Source organism: Sarcophilus harrisii, chromosome 1, assembly GCF_902635505.1.
Source record: "Sarcophilus harrisii chromosome 1, mSarHar1.11, whole genome shotgun sequence".
In the NCBI taxonomy this organism is placed as follows: Eukaryota; Metazoa; Chordata; class Mammalia; order Dasyuromorphia; family Dasyuridae; genus Sarcophilus; species Sarcophilus harrisii.
The window spans coordinates 463119920-463142772 of NC_045426.1; the positions used below are offsets into that span (position 1 = coordinate 463119920).

At 33.3% G+C, this 22853-nt stretch overlaps 1 protein-coding gene across 1 annotated transcript in view; it reads left to right on the plus strand.

The window, feature by feature from the left end:
- Positions 1 to 22853, plus strand: part of TOX (thymocyte selection associated high mobility group box) — a 357348-nt gene that overhangs the window by 172022 nt on the left and 162473 nt on the right. Inside the window, exons 2-3 of the mRNA XM_003759752.4 lie at positions 922 to 987; positions 21209 to 21451. Coding sequence (XP_003759800.1) covers positions 922 to 987; positions 21209 to 21451 — 309 coding nt within the window. The remainder of the gene's footprint in view (positions 1 to 921; positions 988 to 21208; positions 21452 to 22853) is intronic.

Below are 22853 nucleotides of genomic sequence, written 5' to 3' on the forward strand. Positions count from 1 at the left end.
CAGTGTTTATATTAACCATTGTAACTGACCAGAACTGTGTTGCTTCTTAATTTCACATCACTTCATACAACTCTTAGAATTTTTCTATATATATTTTTTTCTCAGTCTTTCCTTGTGGACAATTAATAGGCCATTTGGTTAGTAACATTTTAATTTGCTCAGTCATTCCTTAATCATTGAGCACATTTTGTTTTCCAGATTTTGGTAAACAGAACCTGTTTACCCAGCCTACAACTGAGTAATTTTGGAAGGATAGATTTAACTAAGGTGGTATGTTCTACACTTTATATAATAACTAGTTGCATTGTTCTCCACAATTATTTGCCACTTATTCTATCCAATAAATATATAAATACGTGTGTGTGTATACACACACATATATACTTATATGCATGTATATATATATATGGATTTATATATCCATATATTACAGTATTTTTTCCATAAAATTTTCACTTAAGACTTCTGCTGAGACCAGTTTTAATTTGTTTTGAAAACTCTGCACTTGTTCATTTCTCAGATCTAAAGTTAGAATCCATTGAGCTGTGCTTCAGTACATTTTCCATTTTCATCTCCTCTTGTCAAAAAGTGTGCCATTCATTTAATCCTTCATTACGACCAAACAGCAATATGTAGACAGGGTGAACAAAATGAGCCATTTTGTTTTAAAACAGATTGCAGATGAAAGGAAACCATTCATTTCGGGCTTACTTGCTGTAATTACTAGACCACTAATTACTCCCAATCACTGACATCCAGGGTCAATGAGGATGACAACAGGAACATCAAAGACAAGATGGGCTCAGCGAATGACAGGTTTCCCATATTCCAGGCTGCAGTATATTTTTATGGTTACTGTTTTCCAGTCGATGTAGAAAAACATTCAAGATTGCTGAATGTTTACTATTATTTCATTCGCAGTTTGACGGTGAGAACATGTATATGAGTATGACAGAGCCGAGCCAGGACTATGTGCCAGCAAGCCAGGTGGGTTAATTAATCTTCTCTGTCTTGTTTCAAATTGTAATTAAACAAATTCAAAGAGTTGCATTGCAAATGAGTGGCACTATCAGTAACTGCTGCAATCAGGAATAATCATAATTTATAAACAAAGCATTTAAGCCTTGTTTCCAGTTAATGAGATAGAGCTGATAAAACACCGGAGTTGGCGTTTGTTGAAAGATGCTACCTTGCTTCCTCTCCAGAATGCAAGCAGCTGTTTTGCCAGCATGATCTTTCCTAAACAGTTGTTTTACCTTTAGGAAATAAAGTCTTTACAGGTGCAGGTTATTTGTGCTCCTGACTACAGACAAGTTAATCATTATAAGCTGCACATGTCACAAATAGCTTTAATTATCTGCTGTTAGGCCAGTTTTAAACCAAGTGTTGCATTTAGAGCAGAAATCATATGGCTGGAGAAGGTTTGCCAAGAGTGAACCATCAGCAGTACTATAATGATTCTCTCAAAATCTACTGTGAGGTTTTCACATCCAGGCCAAAAATATATAATATGATGAGGCTCTTCAAAGGTATGGTTGAATCCATTTTGCTGGAAAGAGTTGGCAAAGCATTTAGTCAAGAGAAACAACAATGATAAAAGTACAATGGAAACAAAAAATTATATTTTTAAAAGAAATGCTTTAATTGTGGAAATATGTATAGAAGAATTGCATATGTTTAACATTTATTGTATTACTTGCCATGGTGGAGGGAAGGGAGGGCACAAAAAATTGGAAAATGAGGTTTTGCAAGGGTGAATGTGAAAATTATCAATGTATATGTTTTGAAAATAAGCACCTTTAATAATTAAGGGGGGGAAAAAAGAAATGCTTGGTAATTTTTTTTGTCAAATATTTAAACTAAGGTCTTTGGTCCAAAGAGAAAATTGAGAAGTAAAGTATGCTGGTTAGTATTGTCCTAGATTGTATATATAATGCAAAGAACAGTAATACCGGAAATAGAGGCAGGGTGGGAGGAGTGGACTAAGAAAAATTGGGTGTGATCATCATGAAGACCTTTTCTTCCTTGTTTTTTATGTAGTAAAATCATTTCAGCTTTAAATTTAAAATTCAGGACAGCAGGGTTGTGAATACATAGGCAATGATTTTAAATACCTATCTTCACTATGTGAAAAAGATAGTATCCAACTGTCTATACCCTTGACATTCTAGTCTATCTTTCAAAAATTGACTAGAGTTAGGTAGAGAAAATGTACAATTGCTTTGAAACTTCCATTCTTTGATCAACAGTATTTTTAAATAAACACTTAGAATTCAACCAAAACCAGTATTTTGCATGTCTATTATCTCCAGACTAGATTTCTTTTTGGTCTGCTGCAGCAATGATTTTTGGAAGCCTTAATTTTGCATTTAGTATTCTCGTGTGACTAAATTTATCAGCTAAAAATGCTCTAAGATCCATAGGTGGCTGTGAATGGAATAGTTTGATTAAAAAATGAAAAATGTTATTATTAATTTTTTTCCAACCATCAATCCCCAAACTGTACTGACAAGTTTAGTATTACTATTAGATTAAAGCAACCTCATGTCGTCTCATTTGTGCCTTTAGGGTTTTGAAGTGCAGGGGCTAATTGAATTTGTTTGAAACAGTAGAAACACAAACTCAGTGAATGATTACTGTTATAAAGCAGCTGCTACCTTTCAGAGAATCATTAGGTTGGTCTTGAAGAGTTTTGAAGAAAGCATTGTAAATTTGCAGCTGATATATGCTTTCTGCTCCCCCTAGCACCACCCTCTAGATTTTTAATAGAAGTACCCTGGATAATTTAAACATCAGTCTAAAAATCAAATAGCATTTTGAGTTTTAAATTTTTATGCCATGTATTCACCAAGCACATTTTAAATACCAGAGATCTCATTTATCAAGGAAAAAATAATAATCCCAAATGATTTTTTTTTTTGTGTGTTTTTGAAAATCATGGTAGGTTTCTGACCCAGAAACCAATTAACTTTCTTTTAATAATTTAACTTTTTTTCTGGAAGTATTTTTTTAAAATTGAGCTTTGCTAAGAACTCAGTTAACATAAGATAGTTAATACACTGGGAGAAATTAAGTTTACAAATTAAAGTCACTGAATAATCTTAGCAGAATTTACACTTGAGGTCTTCCCCCTCCCCTTTGTCTTTTTTCTTCCTCACTGTAATATGGTATTTTCACAAAACCATTACTCTGTATTATTTTTAGGGAATTTTAATCAATTTATCCCCTTTAGGCTAACATAAATAAGACTTCAGTCATCCTGCAGCTAAAAAAAATAGTTTTGTTCTTTTTCCTACATAACATCAAACATCTGCATAGTTTGGTAATCTTAGACAACTTGCCTCACAGCATCACTCAACAATTATAATTTCTGTTCAATTTTCAAATCCGTACATGCTCTGGGACTTATAGACTAAGTTGCTAAGTAGCAACATATGGCACACTACTGCTCCTGTGATGTTGCTGCAAGCAAATAGCATAATTCTATACTTGAAATGATTTTTATAGAAAGCCATTGCTGGAACTGAGCCAGGAGTGTAAGTATACTGTAAAAATTAATGATATTCTTTTAGACTGTCCCAAAGGGCTGTTTGGCACTTACTGCATGCATTCTATACCTCTTATGCTAGTGTACACAAGCCTTTTTTGGACCTAATTCTGTAGTTGGTAGGCAGCTTTTAAATTAATTACACCACCCATGATATGCCTGCCAACTATGTAATAAAAACACATGACATTTCTACTGCTCTCTGGATTTCATTCTTCGAACATTTACCACATTGCCTTATAATACTTCTAATTGTGGTGACCTCTTAGTGTTTCACTTATAACCAATTTAACTTTTTCTTCCAGGGGATTGAGTTTGAATTATACAAATGGAAAAGGTCTTTAAGTATTTGCTCATGTTACTTAAGAAAAGCATGTGATTCAATATAGAATATGTTCTTTCTTTCTAAATGATTCACATAGTATTAGAATGAATTGAAAAAGGATAGTGAATTGATCAGTCTTCTGGACTGGGAAATTCAGGATGATAGACTCAAGAGTTGGAAAAGTGTTGAAATCACATAGTCTAAACCCTTCATTTTAGAGATGAGGAAACTGAAGTCTAAGAGAGTAAAGGAATTTCCCAAAGTTTGCATATGATTATAACTGAGACTCAAACCCAGATCTTTTAACACCAAAGTCCAATAGACAGAAATCACTTCTCATGTTATGTACCCTTTATTTCACTTCATTTGGGTCACTTTGTGTTCTACTGGTCTAGGCCACTCTTTCTCAATCTATATGTCGGGTTACATCAGTGCATGAGAAAGGCAAATTGGATTCTTCCTGTAGTTTGGGTTTCTCTTATGAAGACCTTCACATGAGCCAGTTGTAAACAATTCATTCAATTCCACAGGCATGGGACCTTATTTTGCCTTATTTGGCCTATGAGGCCAGTGTTGTAGAAAAAACAAAAAAAAAAATTTAAGATTAGATTTTTTTTTAAAGTTTATTATTAATGGTAGTTCCCCCCCCCCCCAAAACTGAATATTGTTGCATGCAAACTTTTTGTTCAGTTTTTTGAAATATGTCTCTCTCTTCAAGACCACATTTGGGGTTTTTTGGAAACAATACTGGAGCAATTTGCATTTCCTTCTCAAACCCATCTAAGAGATGAGGCAATTGAGGCAAATGATTTGCCCAAGATCACCCATCTAGTAAGTGTCAGAGATCAGATTTGAACTCAAGAAATTGAGTCTTCTGGATTCCAGTTCCCTACTACTCCACTTAGGAAATTAAAAAAAAAAAATTAATTAGTGAGGTTCTTCAATTAGTCATGACAATTTAAAATTATTTTAATTTTATGAATTTATAATAATTAAAATATCGCAAATATGAAACATGGGCATTATTATTTGACTAGGCCTGTAATTTCTTCAACATAGTGAGTTCTAATGAGGAACTTGTACCATTGCAAGTCAACATCTTTTTTTTCCAATAGATGCTACTTAATTATTGCTTGTAACACTGAGAAATTGAGTGTCTTGAAGTTAGTTTGTATCAGAGTTGATACTTGAATCCTGACTCTGTTGCCAAGAGTCTGTTGCCTGTTGCCAAGGACTTTTTCTGCATAGTTTCTTGGGGCCTCCCATGTGCTTTGTATGTAGTTATGTATACCAGTTGGTAAGGGAAGACCACTTTGAAGATGATGTAAAAACTATCTTGTAAGGCCCATCATACAAAAAAAGAAAAATTAACTCAAACACTTATTAAGCATCTACTATTGACTGTACTAAGCACTAAGACAATTAAAAAAAAAAGAGAGAGATCATCATAGTGCTATTTAGATTAAATTGAGGACTAAATTTATCTTTTTATGAATGCCAATTTAACAGGGCTCTCTCTGTGTGTGTGTGTGTGTGTGTGTGTGTGTGTATTTTTTTAATTAGCTTTTGTTAATCTAATTTTGAAAGTTTTATTTTTTCTCCATATTTTATATCTTGGACAGAAATAATGTTTCAGCATATATTTTTTTTCATTCTTATTCCGCTTTCATTACTGTACCTCCCATAAAGTTTTTAAAGGGTTGGGTATCACTGCTTTTCCATTTCTGCTTCTGCTTCCTATTTGGCCTGAAAATCAAGAGTAATAAAATACAGAACAAACTCCTTTTAATTTTATTTTTTGGAATCTAACACATACTTATTATTTGGTATTTGCTCCTTTGCAGTTGATATGTCAATGCTACAAAGACTGAATTTTCAGGATATTATAATTTAAGTTATAACTAGCACAGTTCAACATCAGGCATTCATTTTAAATAATGATTAGAAATCAGGAGGTACAATAGAAATACTCTAACTTCGAAGTATGATACACATACATATACATAAGAAAAAAATTTCCTAGTTTTCTGCAGAGGGATCTTTAACAATTGTTACAATTATATACATTTATATATGTGTATAGATATATGCAGATAAATATATATATATATATGCAGAGAGAGAAAGAGAGAATATAATAGATTTAGGTTTGAAAAACAGCATATTTTAATGATGTACTTTCCTGACAAGGAAATTCCCTCATGGTTTGGAAGCTGCAAGAGTTATGAGATATAAGCCTAAGAGACATTCAAGGCAACACATTTTAAGGGTACTTTATTTAAAATACTTTTTTTTTTCCGGTCCATAAAATACCTGTGATCATGACATGAATTTGAACTACAAATTAAAACCACCTTCCTTTTGATAGAGGCTCCAGACACAACATCGACTTGACCTTGTGAACTTTGACCCAATAAAATGATAAAACTGCCATGCTTTGATTAATCTAGTTAGTCTAACAGACTCTGGCATCTCAACAAGCCCAAACTAGTTACTCAAACCAGTCTTCAGTGTAACATTCAAATGATTACTCTGTGCAATCCCGGAGGTATTCATTACAGACAAAATTGCTCTTGTTGCCTTGCATACAAGCTGAGTTTTCAATGGGAAATGAAAGGCTGCTTGGAAAAATAGGCCACCTAATTAAGTTAAACTACTCTAGCATTTGGCTTGACATCTTCATTACTCAAAATTAAAAAGATGCTTCACTTGAGCACACAAGTTACTATTGTTTATGTTGTTTTCTTCCTAAATTGGCTTCTTACATAGAAGTCTGTTTTTCAGAATTATTTCTTGTAATAGCTCACATATTTCTTGCAGTTTATAAAATGTCTTAATAGCCAGTATAGACAGTCATAACAGGTACATCCAAATAGGGAATGCTTGTTTTAAGAGTCCAGTGAGTTTAAAAGCTTCACAAATCTTTTAGCATATTTTTCTAATATCTTACAAATTGGTATTAATATTCGAATGATTCCCCCACCCCCACTCTACCTTTCTTTTATTTACAAAGTTTAATACTGAATCTGCTCTAAGTGGTCTCCTCAAGGAGTAATTGAATTCAGAGAAGATTTGGGGAACATCTGTAGGTTTAAACTGAATTCCATTTGTCCACTGCTTTATGTTACTCCATAGTGGAGCTATTTTAAGAGCATTTTAAAATGTAAACACATGTAGAACACACCATCTACTGATTGCCAGATCCTATTCAATGACACTAATGAGGCTGCTGACAGGTTAAATGTTGTGTATCATATACATTTCCAAGCTGTGGGATTTGTGAGTATAGGGCTCATTTTTTATTTCAGAATATAAATATTTGTTCCATAATATGCTTATGAATTTTATTGGTACTGTCTTTTAGTATGTTTTTTAAGCATTAGGGATAATGTTTTTTTTTGATAAATTTCCCCCCCAAAAAAAAAAAAATCTGAATGATAGAGCATTGACTGTGAAAGTAAGATTGCTCCTTTAGTAGTTACTCTCCAGGCCTACGGAGCACCTGGCTGAGGATATCATATTGGTATCTTACCACTACTAGCTAGTCACTAGTTTTCATAAATTTTGAAAAGTATTTCTTTGAAATCTTGAATTTAGAAAATTTTCAGTCATGTTTAATAAATAGATGAAGAGGTGAAAAATTAACTTCACTCTTTAATTTCACAATATCATATTCTTCAATTTTATCTTTCTGGCCTTCCACTTCCATAGAACATGCCTAACAATAAATATAGGAGAGGACTGATACAGTTTAGTAAATCCAGAATAATTGGAGGATAGATGATTCTACCTCTCTTGTAGTCTCCATTTTCAAGTTGTTGAAAGATGTTAATAAACAATGAGTAATCAATACCCTTTCTTGGTGTGCAGGGATGAATTGTTTCTCTCCTGTAATTATATAAAAACTGAGGCTCCTAGAGGGTTTTAAGATAACATTGTCATCTCCCATTTCCTTCTCTGTCCTGAGACTATTTTCTTTCATCCCTAAAGAAGATACTTGAGCTTTTTGTCTTCTTGTGATGGTTCCATTCCTTCTCTTTGCATAGAATCTTCACTCATTTGTCCTTAAAATCAGATAAATATTGTTAAGATATGCTAGAAAATGGAAGTATTATTTCTAATGCAATAAAGATGCTAGAATTTAAAGCATGAAGCTATATTAGAGATCATCCCATTTTATAGATTAAAAAACTGAGGTCCATCAAGCTTAAATGACTAAAGCCTAAGGTCACACAAATAAGAAATTAATAGCTTGAGTTATAACCCAAGGAATTCATAATGAAATAAAAATGTGTTGGTAGTTTCTTGAGGAAATTTGCTTTGAAGTGCTGTTAAATAAATTTCTTCAATGTGAATGAATTGTCACATTTGTTTACTAAATAGTGACTATTTGACTCTATGTAGCAAGACTGGAGGTCTTCCCAGTAAAGAATTATTAAACTGATAATGCATACAATTAAAAGTAATAATAATAATAGTAGTGAAAATAATGATGATGATGATGGTGATGATCATAATAATTACTATTGTAGCTAGCATTTATATAGGACTTTATAAGACAAAGTGTTTTACATATAATATTTATAAGATTTACAAAGCGTTATTTCATGTAATCAGTAAAAAGGGCGAATTTTGATAGTTTATGTATGCAGGACATGCAGGTCCCTCTCATTTAAGTTTCTTCTCACTGTTTATCAGTAAAGATCAATAAATACATTCAGCCTTTTTTGGGCTGGCTTGCTTTTATGTTAGAAATGTGTGGTCAGAAGATGGATAGAGAACTCTTCTCCCTTTTCTTCCAGAATTTACTGTCATGAGAAGTTAGGTTAAGAACTAAAGCTGACAATGTTCACTTGTTCATTCTTAACTTTAGTCTCTCCTTTCAATTTACCTCAAAGTGTTTCTGTAATAATTTAGTGAGGTTATCATTTGAAAATGATTTAAAAAATCTTTATGAAAATGCACAAGGGTGTTATTATTTCTTTGTCCCATTAACTTCTATGGTTCTTTCTCTGTGACTTGTCTCTTCCTTCTTTATCTACTACCTCCTATACTACTTCCTTTCCCATAACTTAAATTTTATTTTCCTTTTCTTAATTAAACCTATAAACTTGTTCATTAAATCTTGGCCTTCTTTGCCACCCTTCTTTCCTATCTCTGTCCTTTACTCCCCTTTCTCCCTCTATCCCTTCACAAAAGATTCCAACACTCTCTAGAATGCATGATGTAAATACTCTCTAAATATGGTCTTCTCCCTGATTAATCCTTTTTACTATTTTTGTGACAGGATTGACTTTCAAGACCAAAGGTTCCTGGATATTGATTGAGATCTTCCATAGGTGTTTGGTTTTTTTTTCATTTTTTTTTTAATTCAGGTATGGGACTTCATGGTAGAAGGAACTTCTTACAGTGATCTAGATTAGCAACTTGTCTACAATACATTGTCTTAAATAGTTTCCTAAGGCACTGACTAATTGATTTACTTGTCCATGGTCTCACAGAATGTATTAGAGGTAGAACTTTAATAGAAGTCTTTCTAATTCCAAGGCTAACCTTTATTTATCCTGCCTTTCTTCATTAAATTAGAGAAATCGTCTCTTTTCCTGGATCTACTTCAACATCTGGTCTCTTCTATGAACAACTTCTTTAATTTACTTTACTGTACAGTATCCTTAATAATGCAGAATTCATTTCAACCTCTGGGTGCATTTTTGGTCCTCCTTATTAAGAGAATTAGAATTGCTTGTCAGATTGTTGCAGAGAATGTTCTTTCATTCTAAGTCTTTGAATCAGAGTGAAATGGAAACCCAAACAGAAGAATGTGCCTTTTAACCCTATTAAATTACTTCTCTTCTTGTTCAGTATTAATTTCCTATCTATATTGCCTAATGCTTTTTCTGTGTTTCTGTGTGTGTATGTGTGTGTGTACACAGAGAGAGTAATATATTGTTATAGTTACATATCTATAAAGTTACAGATGACTATATAGGTGTATGTTTATCTATCTTTCTATCTAAAACACCTTTCAGATGTTATAATATTCATTTACTCATTGGACTAGATAGCTACTGAGGTCTCTTGCTACTCTCAAATTCTATGCTTCCAATTCTGTTGTATAACATTCTACTATTTATTACCTTTATAACTTTTGCTGAGTTGTACAACTTCCTGGGCCCTCCTCTTATACACACACGCACACACGCATGTGCACAAACATAAAGACATACATACGAATATACATTCAAATTAAATTAATCTGTGATTTCATTAATGAAAATTTGCAAATTGTTACATACTTGCCTATTTTATATTATTCTTATCCATGTTCTCCCATAAGTTCATTGAAGTGGATCTACCCACAAATTGAAGTACTCACTCCCTCAGGTTTTAAGTTCTTTTACCATTATACATGTGTGTACATGCACACATATATGCACACATATGTGTGTATATTACACATGCACATTCACACATTAAAAACGGCACTATGCTAGGATGCAAAGATAAAAAAATGACATTATCCCTGACATTAAGAAACATGTTCTAATGGGAGTGGGGCAGGAATGACATCAATGGGGTAAGGGAAGTTGCCTAATATCCATGGACCTCAGTTTCATCTTCTATAAAAATGCAGGTATTAGATCAGTTCATCTCATGAGATCTCTTCTAGCTCTAAATCCTCTGATTGCTTGAAAATTCCTACCTATCCAAATATACTATTCCAGAACCCCTGAAATTGATCACCAGTTGTGACAAAACAATGAATTCCCACGATGCGGGTTTTGCCCCTGACATCAGTCATGACCATGGCTCAAGACCTTGTTGCAGAGAGCTCATCATTCACTGTGAATAAACTTGTCACAATACCTGGAGTCTGTCCACATGACAAGGCTAATGCTAAGATGCTTCCTTCCCCTGTAGAGAAACCCTGGTAAATGACACTAGATTCACAGAGGATAAGGAAGAATTCTGAAAAAGAAGCTTGAGCAAAGGACTATGAAAAATTAACCCTAGTAGTATACTCAGTAAAGGGACAAGGAAGACCCTAAGCCATTAGTCTGGGGTTATGATTGATGTCCATTTCACTGGGCTTAATATGTGACAAAAATCTATGCCAGATCAATTCAGTCAGTAAGTCCCCAAGAATTAAATATCTGCTTACTATGTGCCAAGTGCTATGCTAAACTTAGGGAATAAAAAGAAAGGAAAAAATCCTGGTCCCTGACTTCAGAGACTCACATTCTAGAGGGGAAATCAGCCTGCAGATAACCATGTATAGACATGTTAAATGCAGTGTAAATGAAAGGCAATTACAGGTAGAAAGCACTGGGGAAAGTAGAATTACTCAGAAAGTCCACTTAATGAAGATGGAATTTGAGCTAAATATAGAAGAAAGCCAGGGAAGACAGTATATAGAAATGAGGGGAGAAGGCATCTTTGAAAATCCTGAACTTGACCATGGTGGACAAGAGAACACTTGAAATAAACATATAAATAGGTTTCATAGAGAAGTTTTTTTTTCCTTAGACAACAAACCTGTGAAGGAACCCCCGCCCCCTCCACCCCATGTACTTTGGAGTCAATAAAATATAATTTTAAGTACAAGCTAAAATTGCCTTTTGGACCTTCACCAGTTGCATGCCTCATATCTTGCAGATCTGCCTGATCTCTTGCTTCTAGATGGCTTTAGTTACCTCATCCTGTTACCAACAGAACCTTATTTGTGGCTTCTCTCCAGAATACCCTCTGTTAAATTTTTATTTTCTCCCCACATGGTCATGCACACAGTAGGCCCTAGGTAAATATCATCTATTGAGTGTATGAATGTTATGTCAGAAAATTAATGGTTTCTTGAGGCATTGCCCTTTGTGTAACCTGAGAAAGAAAAATTGATGTACACAACGAAACAAAAGTTGTACCTTCTACAATCATATATTTTGATAACTGTTGCTTGATAAATTAGTACATTGTGTGTTTTTATAAATGAATGTGATTTATTGCCATTGTCTAACATGTGAAGAAAGACAAAAAAATTGTTTGCAGGATCATTGGCTTGATAACATGAATGGCACTGTTGGACAGTTCTTGCTGAATGTTCAGATGATTTATGTAACAGACTGAAGGTTGCCACAGTAATACATTATAGTCTCAAGCTATCAAACTTGGTTCATGCAGAGACAAAAGAAGCTGAAAAATACTTACTTCTGAAGGTCCCCCCTCCATCCTTGGGGGAAAAAATGAGAGATAGCTCTGATCTTTTTCAAACCCTTGGGGGAACATGGGAGAAAAGAAAGATACTTTCCTATATTATTTCAGAACATATACAGAGTCCATTTATTTCTATATTCTAATGACCTCCTTCCTTCATTTTTATTTTGAATTAATTATGTGAACTGTGGAAAAGGAACATATAAAAAAGGAAGATGAAATATTTTTAAATGACATTTACTTACTCTTGGTATTAAGGATATATGTTAGAAATTAAAAATTAAGGCATTTTGTACATGTTTACCAGTAATGCCATTTTTCTTTTCAAAATGAAAAACATATTTTAAAATGTGATAGCTAAATTCATAGTGAGTTAAATTTATTCATGATTATGTGTATGCTCACAGCTGTAAATTTACCCTCTAAGAAAAACCATGTGATATAATAGAAATAGTGTCAGATTTGGAATGAGATCTTGGAATTAAATCTTGGTTCTACTCTTTTCTACCTTGTGACCTTGACCTAGAAGCTTAACCTCTCAGGCCCTCCATTCAGTAAAATAATAGTAAAGATATTTGTTAAATGAAGGAATGAACTAAATTAAGGTGCTTTCCAGCTTTAACATTTTGTGAAGTCTGACTTTCTGATAATAAGGTTTCTTGTCATCAAAGATAATATTCTATATGTTGATTGTTCTGGGTGGGCAAAGGCTTACAGATACAAGGTATCATGTAGAAAAAGAAGAAAGGAAAGGTTAAGAAGAAATTTCTCTTCTTTGATTCTGGTCAGCATAAATTAGTACTGTATCTTTGACATGTGAAAATGAGAAGTATCTGTAGTCAAGAAGAAAGCCTGCATAAATTAGCATTCCACCTCCACATATATCAGCATACCTATAGCAAAATGAGAATGTGAATGTTACAGAGAAATAAGGGAAACACTAAACTCTGGGATGAGATGTGTAAAATATTGGCTTAGAACATGTTGAGAATGTGGAACTGAAATGATGGTGGAAATGAGACCTTCAATAAATGAAATGAGGTGATGAAAATTAGATGGGTAGTATGTGAAATTGGAATCTTGCAACAAGGACATAGGTAATGTAACCATAGTCAGCAGATATCATCTGAATGAGAATGTTTAGTTTACAGAAGTATGGTTTTCAAGACAGATATCCTGCCCTAGACTGGCGCAAGGTGATCCATCACTAACTAATCTTAACTCAGAAGAAAAGATCACTAAGCCCTAAGTCCCTAAATTCCATTTCTGTTTGAAAGACTGGATCCTTAATAGGGTTTCTTCAGCATGATCTTCTTAAGGAGGGAGGTCTTGTCAGGGAGCAGGAAGGTAGTTACATAATCAAATTAATGTTTTGATTTGACTTGTTTTATTTTAGTTTTTGCTAAAACATATAATTTTTTCCTTTGTAGATGATACATATATAGTAAATTCTTTATACTTTTTTCCAACTAAGACCTAGGTTGCCCTAATTCCAAGCCCCACCTTCTGCCCACTATACAAAACTCTCTCAAGCATAGTTTTTAATTGCAAATTAAGAAATTGCTATTCTTGTTTGCCAAGCTACCCAGAATTGACCACTGAATTACCCAAATCAACAAAGGGAATTGATCAGATGCTAGAGAAGATAGAAAACAGAGTTCAAACTAGCCCTGAGTAGTGACTAAAGTAATCCATATTTATCAACACGTAATATAAAGCCCTAGCCTTAATCCCTGCATACAAAATTTACCAGTTTTTTCATTGTTTATTTACATTGTCTCATTCTACTGAAACAATGGTAGCAGGGAAGAGGAACAGACCACAGGATCTAAGAGTGAGAAGTGATTTTAAAAGTTACCTAATATATGCTGGAATTCTGCTAAAACATCCCTAATAAATACTCATTAAGCTTCTGCATGAAAGCCCCCAATAAAAGAATACCCACCAGCCAGACAGCCCAATCTTATTTTTTTAAAGCAACTCTAACTAGACTTTCTCTTTATATTAAACCAAAATTTGATTGATGTAACATCCACCCAATTCCTTTAGTGTCATGGTTCTGCATTCCAAGATCAAGCTCCACAAGTCTAATCTCTCTTTCACATGATATCCCTTCAAATACTTGAAGGATAACTTTCATCCATTTATCTCCTCCTCATATAGAACTCATATAGAGTATGCAGTTCACTGAAATCTACTAACTTTTGTCCCCCCGAAAAACTCTACAGCAAACCATGCTGCATCCCTTACATTTTGGCATTTATGAAATCAACTTTTTGAACTCATGTAAAATTTTACATTTATCTCTATTGAAAACCATCTTATTAAATTTTGCTCAGAACTCAGTTGCTACATCCTGTTTGCACAATGTGTTAGTTTTAATTATCTCTTCCAACTTTGTGTCATCTGCAAATTTCATAAGATATATATAGTATGTGTATGTGTATATATGTGTGTGTGTGTATATCTGTATATATAATACTACATACACATACATACACACAAATGAGTATATATGCTTTTTTTCAGAGATAATGTTAAGCAGTATAAGACCAAGTACAGATCCCTAATGCAACTCGCCTCATTTCATGTTAAAAACTTATCCTGACTCATTTATAACTATAGAGCTGAATCCTTAATATTGTTCTATGTTTGCTCAAATCTTTCCACTCTGTTAAAAGTGGGAATAGGAAAAACTTTACAAATCCTTTCCTAAAATTCAAATTATTTGGAAAATGTATTTGGCTTTCTGAACTTGTTCAGATGCTTCAGAAGCCAACTTAAAATGTTGTACCTAGAACTAAACATCATAATCTAGATGTAATCTAGCAGGGCAGCCTTTTGTATAGCAAACATCTAATCTCCCTCAATCTGAACTTGTGCTTTTAATGTAGTTAGTCTAAATTCTCAGAGTTTGGGGGCTGTTATGTCACACTCTTGAGTTGTAATCATTAACTTTTGGAGCATTAATGCCTTAAGATCTTTTTTACTTGAATTCTTTTTTAGGCAAATTTCTCTCATCCTGTTTTTAGGCATTTGATTTTTTTAAGCCAAAGGTAAATTTTTACATTTTATTCCTTTTAAACTTTACTTCTTTGGATTCAGCATTTTTTAGCCTGATAAATCTTTTGCATCCACATTCTGATATCTATTTCCCAATAGATAACTGAGGAGGACTTGGAGAAAATTCCTCCTCAGAAATGTATTAGTTATGTGATTATTTGGAGGCTATATTTTATGTTGCATTTAAATTGTCATTAGCCTACATTTCAGTTTCATGGAGGACCAATAGACTTTCTAATTTTGGGTCTCTGGACCTAGTATTAATCTCATCTTCTTAACTTTTCTTTAATACAGACAACATCTTCTATCATTACTTAAATTTTGATAAGTTCATAAAGTTAACACCGCTAATTATAACTTCTAAAATGCAAACTTACTTTAAAAAGTTCAGCAAAATGATAAATAGGTAACATGCATCCAACTAAAGAAAAAATATACTTGTTTACAAAACTCAATAATGGCGTAAGTTTTCAAATGTAGATTTTAAAACACTGAGCATTAATGTATAGTAGTTGTGCCTGGTAGTAGTGGGGACAATAATAATTTCCTGTTATCCAAAAATGTGAAAAAAATGCCATTTCTATTTGGCCTTTGTCCCAAATCATTGACAAGTATCAAACAGTAAGGACCAAGAACAGAGATTTTGGCATGCCGCTACTCTTTGTGTCTGTTGATAACACAGTTCTATTTTTAGTCAGTCTATATATTTTCATCTTGACTACAAGGACAGATTATATACAAGTACATCATGCATGTGGAAGTTTAACAATATATTATTTTGGTGACCTTTTTGCAAAGAGAAATTAATTGGTCTAATATAATATGCCTTTGATGAATCCATACTATTTTATAATGATTATGTTTCCCTTTTTAAGTATTTATAATTCTATCCATCTTTGATAATATGCTATAGAATTTTTTCCCCCAGGAATTGAAGTTAAGCTTCTCCATCAATTGTTTGAAGACTTCTTTGTCTTCTCCCTTTGAGGGGAGGTGGGGAGAATAGGGAGAATAGAAACAATATACAAGAGAAAATAATAGAAAGGGAAGTCCCCTACAACATGCAAAGATCTAGTTATCAGTCTGCCAAAGCATATGAAAGGTCTATTTTAATATAATTACCAAATGTTCCTCAAAAATGATCAGTTTAAAAAATTAGAGAGGCATTCATTGCTCATGACTGAATAGAACCAATATAATGGAAATGATACTGCCTAAAATATATTAGGTACTATACCAATTAAACTATCAAAGGATTAATTAAAAAAAAAAACTAGGCAAAATAATGACCAAATTCATTTGGAAGAACAAGAGATAGAATTTGAAAAGAAGAAATGGGAAAAAAGTACTAATGTGATAATAGTTCTTCAAACTCTATAGCTTCAAATGAAAAGATTAAAATTTCTGATCAGAAAGATTATCACTCCCATTGAGATGTCCACAGTTCTGTTCTCTGCTTAATGTTTCTCTGAAGTTGCTTTCAATTGCTTTCTTTCTCTGCTAGCTGCTAGGTTGAGAACTATTCTCCATTTTTTGTTTGCTTCTGTAAACTGACTGCAGCCCTAGGTACCCTATCCCTATGACCATGCTTATTAGATTGTAAATTTCTTGAGGGCAGGAAACCTTTTTTAACCTTTCTTTGAATCTCCATATTTAGCATAGTGCCTAGTACAGAGTAGGCATTTTAACAGATGTTTTTTGATCACTGTTATCTGCACATTATTCACTACCTTGAACCTTGACAGACCTATAAGAGTATCATCATCATTTTGCCTTTATAAACACTCTTCTCCCTTCAAATCCTCTTTTCCAACCTTTCTGAAACAGACACACTGTTCCTGAGTTCTAAATGTAGAGATAACATCCAGAAGTTATACATTACATAGATACTCTACACCTCCACAAGAAACTTTGACAAGTTCTAGCTCTGAAATTTCTAGCTGAGAAAGTCTTTTAATCTTTTTTTATAAAATGAGGATCATCATTCTTACACTTCTTATCTCACAAGGTTATTGTGAAGAAAATGCATTAAAAGCCATGAAGAGCCATAGAAATGTGAGCTATTTGTAATTATTACTGTTTTTGTTGCTGCCATTGTCCAATAGTGATAATGGGGAGGGAAAAGAATTAAAAAACAAAAGAGATATTTTTCTATGATTTTACTGTAGTTTTTAATGGGAATCTCCTTTTCACAGAGTCATGAAACATAAAACAGGCTACACATTAAACTATAGGCCAGTGGCAGCCATAGTGAGAAGTAAAGTATCAAGTGTCAAAGAACCTTTTGGTTTTTAGTGCTTCTTACAGACTAATCATATCTCACTTAAGGCATTTGATTGGTTGTTTAAACCTTTGAACATCAATGAATAGCATCATAAAGTCAATTGGTAGACTCAAATATTCTGGGAATAAAAGACACTTAGTCATGCTTATGCAAAACGGAAATTTGTAAACCACATGTCCTTAATCATGCTTTTAACTGATTTGTAACCCCCACAGTATTTGTCTTCGTCATTTAACTTTGACATACAGAAGAAACTTGGTCTAGTGGAAAGAACATTCTATTTGGAGTCTGAGAACTTGTTTGAATCCTGAATCCTAGCTTATTTATTTACTTGTGTGATCTTGAGTGTGACCTCAGTTTTCTTATCAGTACAATAAGGAGTAGAGTAGGTTGTCTACTATTAGTATTGTCTACTAAAGGCTATTAAAGCCTTTTTAATTCTAAATGTTTAATCTGAGTTCTGTATAAAACCCAATGAAATGTGGTTAACATGGAACTTAGCACTGTTTCATCAAACCTTTATCACAGACAGATGTATCTTACAAAGACATTTTTATAGATTTCCTAACTCATTTCCACACACATATAAAGATTTCCAGTAAAGTTAATCTGACACCATAGTTATTTCTTGTCAGTATTGGTACATCTAGATATAAATGCCATTATATAATTACATGGCTTCAATTACACTATAACTGGTTTGTACCAAATAACCATATCATGATTTTCAAAAAAAACATTCTTTGTCACAAGTAGAAGCTGCTTAGTAACCTTGTACAGTTATATTTAATGATCATTCTAACTACCCATTTCTGGTTAAGTTGTGGAATCTGCGGTTCTGGTATGTAATTACATGGGTTAAATGAAGTTAATGTGTAATTACATGAAAATAACCATGTAGCTGAGTTAAATTGCAGTACAATTGTTATCACTGAATGTAAAGTGATACCAATTAAACTTCCCTTTGAAACACCACAAATTAAAACCTAACTACCAGGGAAATTCTATTACAGAAAGACACCATACTCTAGAGAGAGTATCATTGAGTATTTTCATAGGTTTAAGTATCTCTTGTTAAAACCAGAACTCTATTTCCCCCTTGTTATTATAGTGCTTTTGCCTCATTCAATGAAGGATCAAACAGCAACTCCTATTTTCCCTATAGCTACTTAAAGATAAACATCATGAAATCCAAAACTTGCCACTTTGATAAGAAAGGAGTCATGCTTCAGATAGTGGATGATCTCTGAAGTCATCCCTTTCAACTTTAAAAATCTATATTTCAGAGATAAACCCAAATATTATCACATCCATTCCACATAAATATAAGATTAAGGGCTGGGGTAATGCTCGGAAAAAGACTCATATACTCCTTCAGTATATAGCAATTATATGTTCTATGTTTAATTCCCCCTTTGCAAAAACATCTACTTCCCCTCTATTAGACCACCCTTCATGCCAAACCAAAGCCCAGAGGAGCCATGAAAATTAGTACAAGCTCAGAGATCCTGAGCCTCAAGGTAATCTGGCTGATGACAAATAAGAATTACATTTAAAACAATACATATCACTCAACAGTGTATTTCCTCAAATTAATAACATGTATTCTAAGCTTTCAAACTAAGAAATAGTGAAAATATTATATCTGGTCATTTCATCCTCATCTTAATATTTTAACATTCTATCTGCAAAGTTTAATTAAGCAAATTTCTCCTTCATGTCTTCCTCTCAACTTGCTCCATTCTTCCATTACACACACACACACACACACACACACACACACACACCACTTCCTGCCCTTCAGGACCTGCCTCAGTTCCAGATGTTACTAGTAGCTCTTCATTTAATCATGTCTTCTAACAGCACCTAAATAAATATATCAGAACTTGTAAAACATTTAGCAAGTGCAATTCAAAGATTTTCTTTCTGTTAGACAAATAGACACCATCTGGAGAAAATAACCCCAGGCTCTTGGATGCAATTGCATGAAACGTAATGGCAGAGCTCCCAATGACTACCTTCTAACTACTGTCTTTGGCTTTCACTTTCTGGCTGCCCTCCTACATGACCATTGAAAATCTTGCCTCTCTCAGCATGCAGTGTTATGTTACATTATACAAGGTAAACCTTGTTACTGATGATCCTGGAGACTATAAAACTTCTCTCAAGTCAAATAGGACACATGGAAATATTGGGATTGAGATTATTTCTCCTTATGATACCAATTGCTCCAAGTAAATATCTTTGTCCAGAGATATGTTCAGCAGTGTTGTCTCATATGCTCTTCTTATCATGTAATTTTTCTTAACTCTCTTTGAATACTTCCACCTTCCCTTTTGAACTAGAAACTCTCAAATACCTTTCTATCCATAGATTTTTCCGATGACACCTTCCAGCAGAAAACCCAAATACCAATAGTTATTTCACTGATTAAGTACTATTCCTTAATTTGTCTTGTTATTATTTTACAAAATCGGTAAAATGAATTTAGGTAACTGCAGTATTTAGTTTTGACTTAATTCCCAAGGAAAAGAATTTGTAGAAATGAGTGTTGATAATACTAAGAAAGTTTGTTCCCTTTTGAATTCATAGTTAAAAGTAGGCCTTTCTAGTAAGAAAATAAAATTTCTAGTTTGTAATTGAGTCTATTTTATTTTTCTGCTGCCATTTTGCACAACTGCCTAACTCATGTTTTTTTGTCTTTGAATTAAGTTTGGAAGTTCATGACTTCAGAAGTTTAGTCTTTTCCTCTCTAAGTTAAAGTTCAATTTTTCTATAAATCGCTTTAATTAAAAGAAACCTATTATATCTATACTACTAGTTTTCCTTGTACAATTAGAGGAAATTCGTTATCTCTATATGTACCATTATTTATTCTTGCAGATGGATTAAATCAATTAGAATTTCCTAGCAGAGTTGAAGGAGAAGGTGTTACTATCCCTTGCATTGCCATTTCCCAACCTTTCATATTATTCTCCATATCTATAATGCATCTAACTTTGTAACCAATAACCTTATCTTCCCTATGAAGAAGCTACCTTCTGGTTTTTTTTTCTATTCTTCTTTTGTCTATAAAAATGATATATTAACTTCCATTTGAAATCTTAGTTTGTTTGGGCTGAGATCCTGTATATTGGCAAATTTTTTACTTTGCTAATAAATTGATTGTGCTTGGAGTTTGTGTTTCAGTTTACCTTAATTTCAATTGTGACATTATTTTTATTGTGTTTATTTTTGTTTGTGTTGTATTTTCAATGATGTCCACTACAACATCCACAAATATCTTCTCTATTATTCTTGTTATTTTTCCCCCAGAGGAAAGATGAGCACATTATTTTTTCAAAACCTAAAAGTTTCTGGAATTCATTTTAGTACAGACCATGATCTGAACTGTAGGAAGCCCTAGGAAGCACATTTGATCAAACATTAATTTTATAAATTGCCTTCCTTCCTCACAATTCGCATGAAAAAGGTATTCAGCTAGATTAAGATTCTGGAAATTTTTAATGGGACTCTTGAAATCTATTTGATTTCAGCTTTTTTGGAGAGAAAAAAAAAATCCTGCTTAATGGAGGCTATGTGCATACCAGACAGGCTTATGCCTCTGAGGCACTCTCCCCCCATGCATAATGGCCAAACTGCAACAGGAGAATCTATGAGTATTTGAAATGTTCTCATTGCTAAATTGATGCTACTGCCTGCCGTAACATATAAACAGATTATATGAGAGCATGCCGTGTGTGTGATGATTTTCAACAATATTCTTATTTTCATTTCACAGTCTTACCCTGGTCCAAGTCTTGAAAATGAAGACTTTAACATTCCTCCTATTACACCCCCTTCACTACCTGATCATTCGCTGGTGCATCTGAATGAAGTAGAGTCTGGTTATCACCCTCTTTGTCACCCAATGAACCATAATGGGCTGCTTCCATTCCATCCGCAAAATATGAACCTACCTGAAATTACTGTATCCAACATGCTGGGCCAAGATGGAACACTGCTTTCAAACTCAATTTCTGTGGTAAGAACTTTTACCCTTTTAGGGGATATGGAGGGAGGTGGTGGTTAGCTGGGTTAATGAGTGAGATTTTTAAAATGATCATAAAACAGAATTATGAAACCAGAAGTACTGACAACCACTTAAAATGTTTTCCCTATGCCCTATATTTCTGTACTATATTCTGTAAAATACTAAAGTGATTTTCCATCTATTCTTTATTAAAGTGAAACTGTCACTTATTTATTTCAAATGTTCTTACAGGTATCATAAATTATAAATACAGGATTGATGAGCTAGTTATCATAGAATCTTATACCCCTAAAGGTGAAAGGGAATTTAGCACCTTCTAGTACCTCTAATTTCCACATGATAGCCCTTCAAGTATTTAAAGAAGGTTGCCTTACTCCAAATATTTAACTTTATGTCTTAGAACATGGTTTCCAAATCTTTTATTATGCTGGTTATTTCTATCAACATAGTCCAGTTTGCCATGTATTACTTGTCATGCCTGAAATGTATGATATCATTCCAAGCATAATCTAGAGATTCCAAATAATACTAATTAGACTAAATCTGAACACCACCAAGTATGGTGGCACAATTAATTATATGTTCTTTGATCTGGATACAACAGTTTGGGGTGAAAGATTGGGGGTCCCCTATGTAGCCCAAGATTTCATTATTTAAAAAAAAAAACACTGTTGACTCATATTGCCAAGTTTATTATCACAGAACCTTCCTTTTCACATAGTAGGTCAGGTATCTCCCACCTGTACTCATTTAACTGATTTTTTAAAAATGAAATGTAGGAGTTTGAAATTGTCTTTTTTAGAATTCATCTTTTTAAAGTCTGGTCCATTATTTCAGTCTATTGAGGTAATTTTTATACCTTTATTCTGTTATCCAATGTGTGAGCTATCTCTGCAAGCTTTGTATCATTTATTGATTTGATAAGAATACCTCTTTTTTGTTTTCATTTGAGTAATACAGCAGGACAAGTTGAAGGACCACAGAATTCTGTAACTTGCTTCAAGATGCTTTTCTTTTCTATCACAGCAATCTATTTTTAAAAATTTTGTTTATTTGTGAAACTATCTATGAATCTGTCTAAGTGCTATTACGGTTAGGACAATCTGATTATTCTGTTTATTTTTAAGTACAATAACTCATATAGTCAACATTTTTATTACCTGAATCATTAATGCATTTTTGACTCTCAGATCAATTACTTGGTTATTTAACCTTAACTAAAGAAATTGAGTTTTCAGTCACATTATTCTGCTATGGATATGAAAAGATGTTTCAATGGATTTCTATTTGAAGCTGAAATCCAGTCTTTTGAACAATATCTTTTTTGGTATCCTTCATGCTAGTAAACTGTCTGGCATATAGTAGTTGCTTAATAAATGTTTACTGACTAACT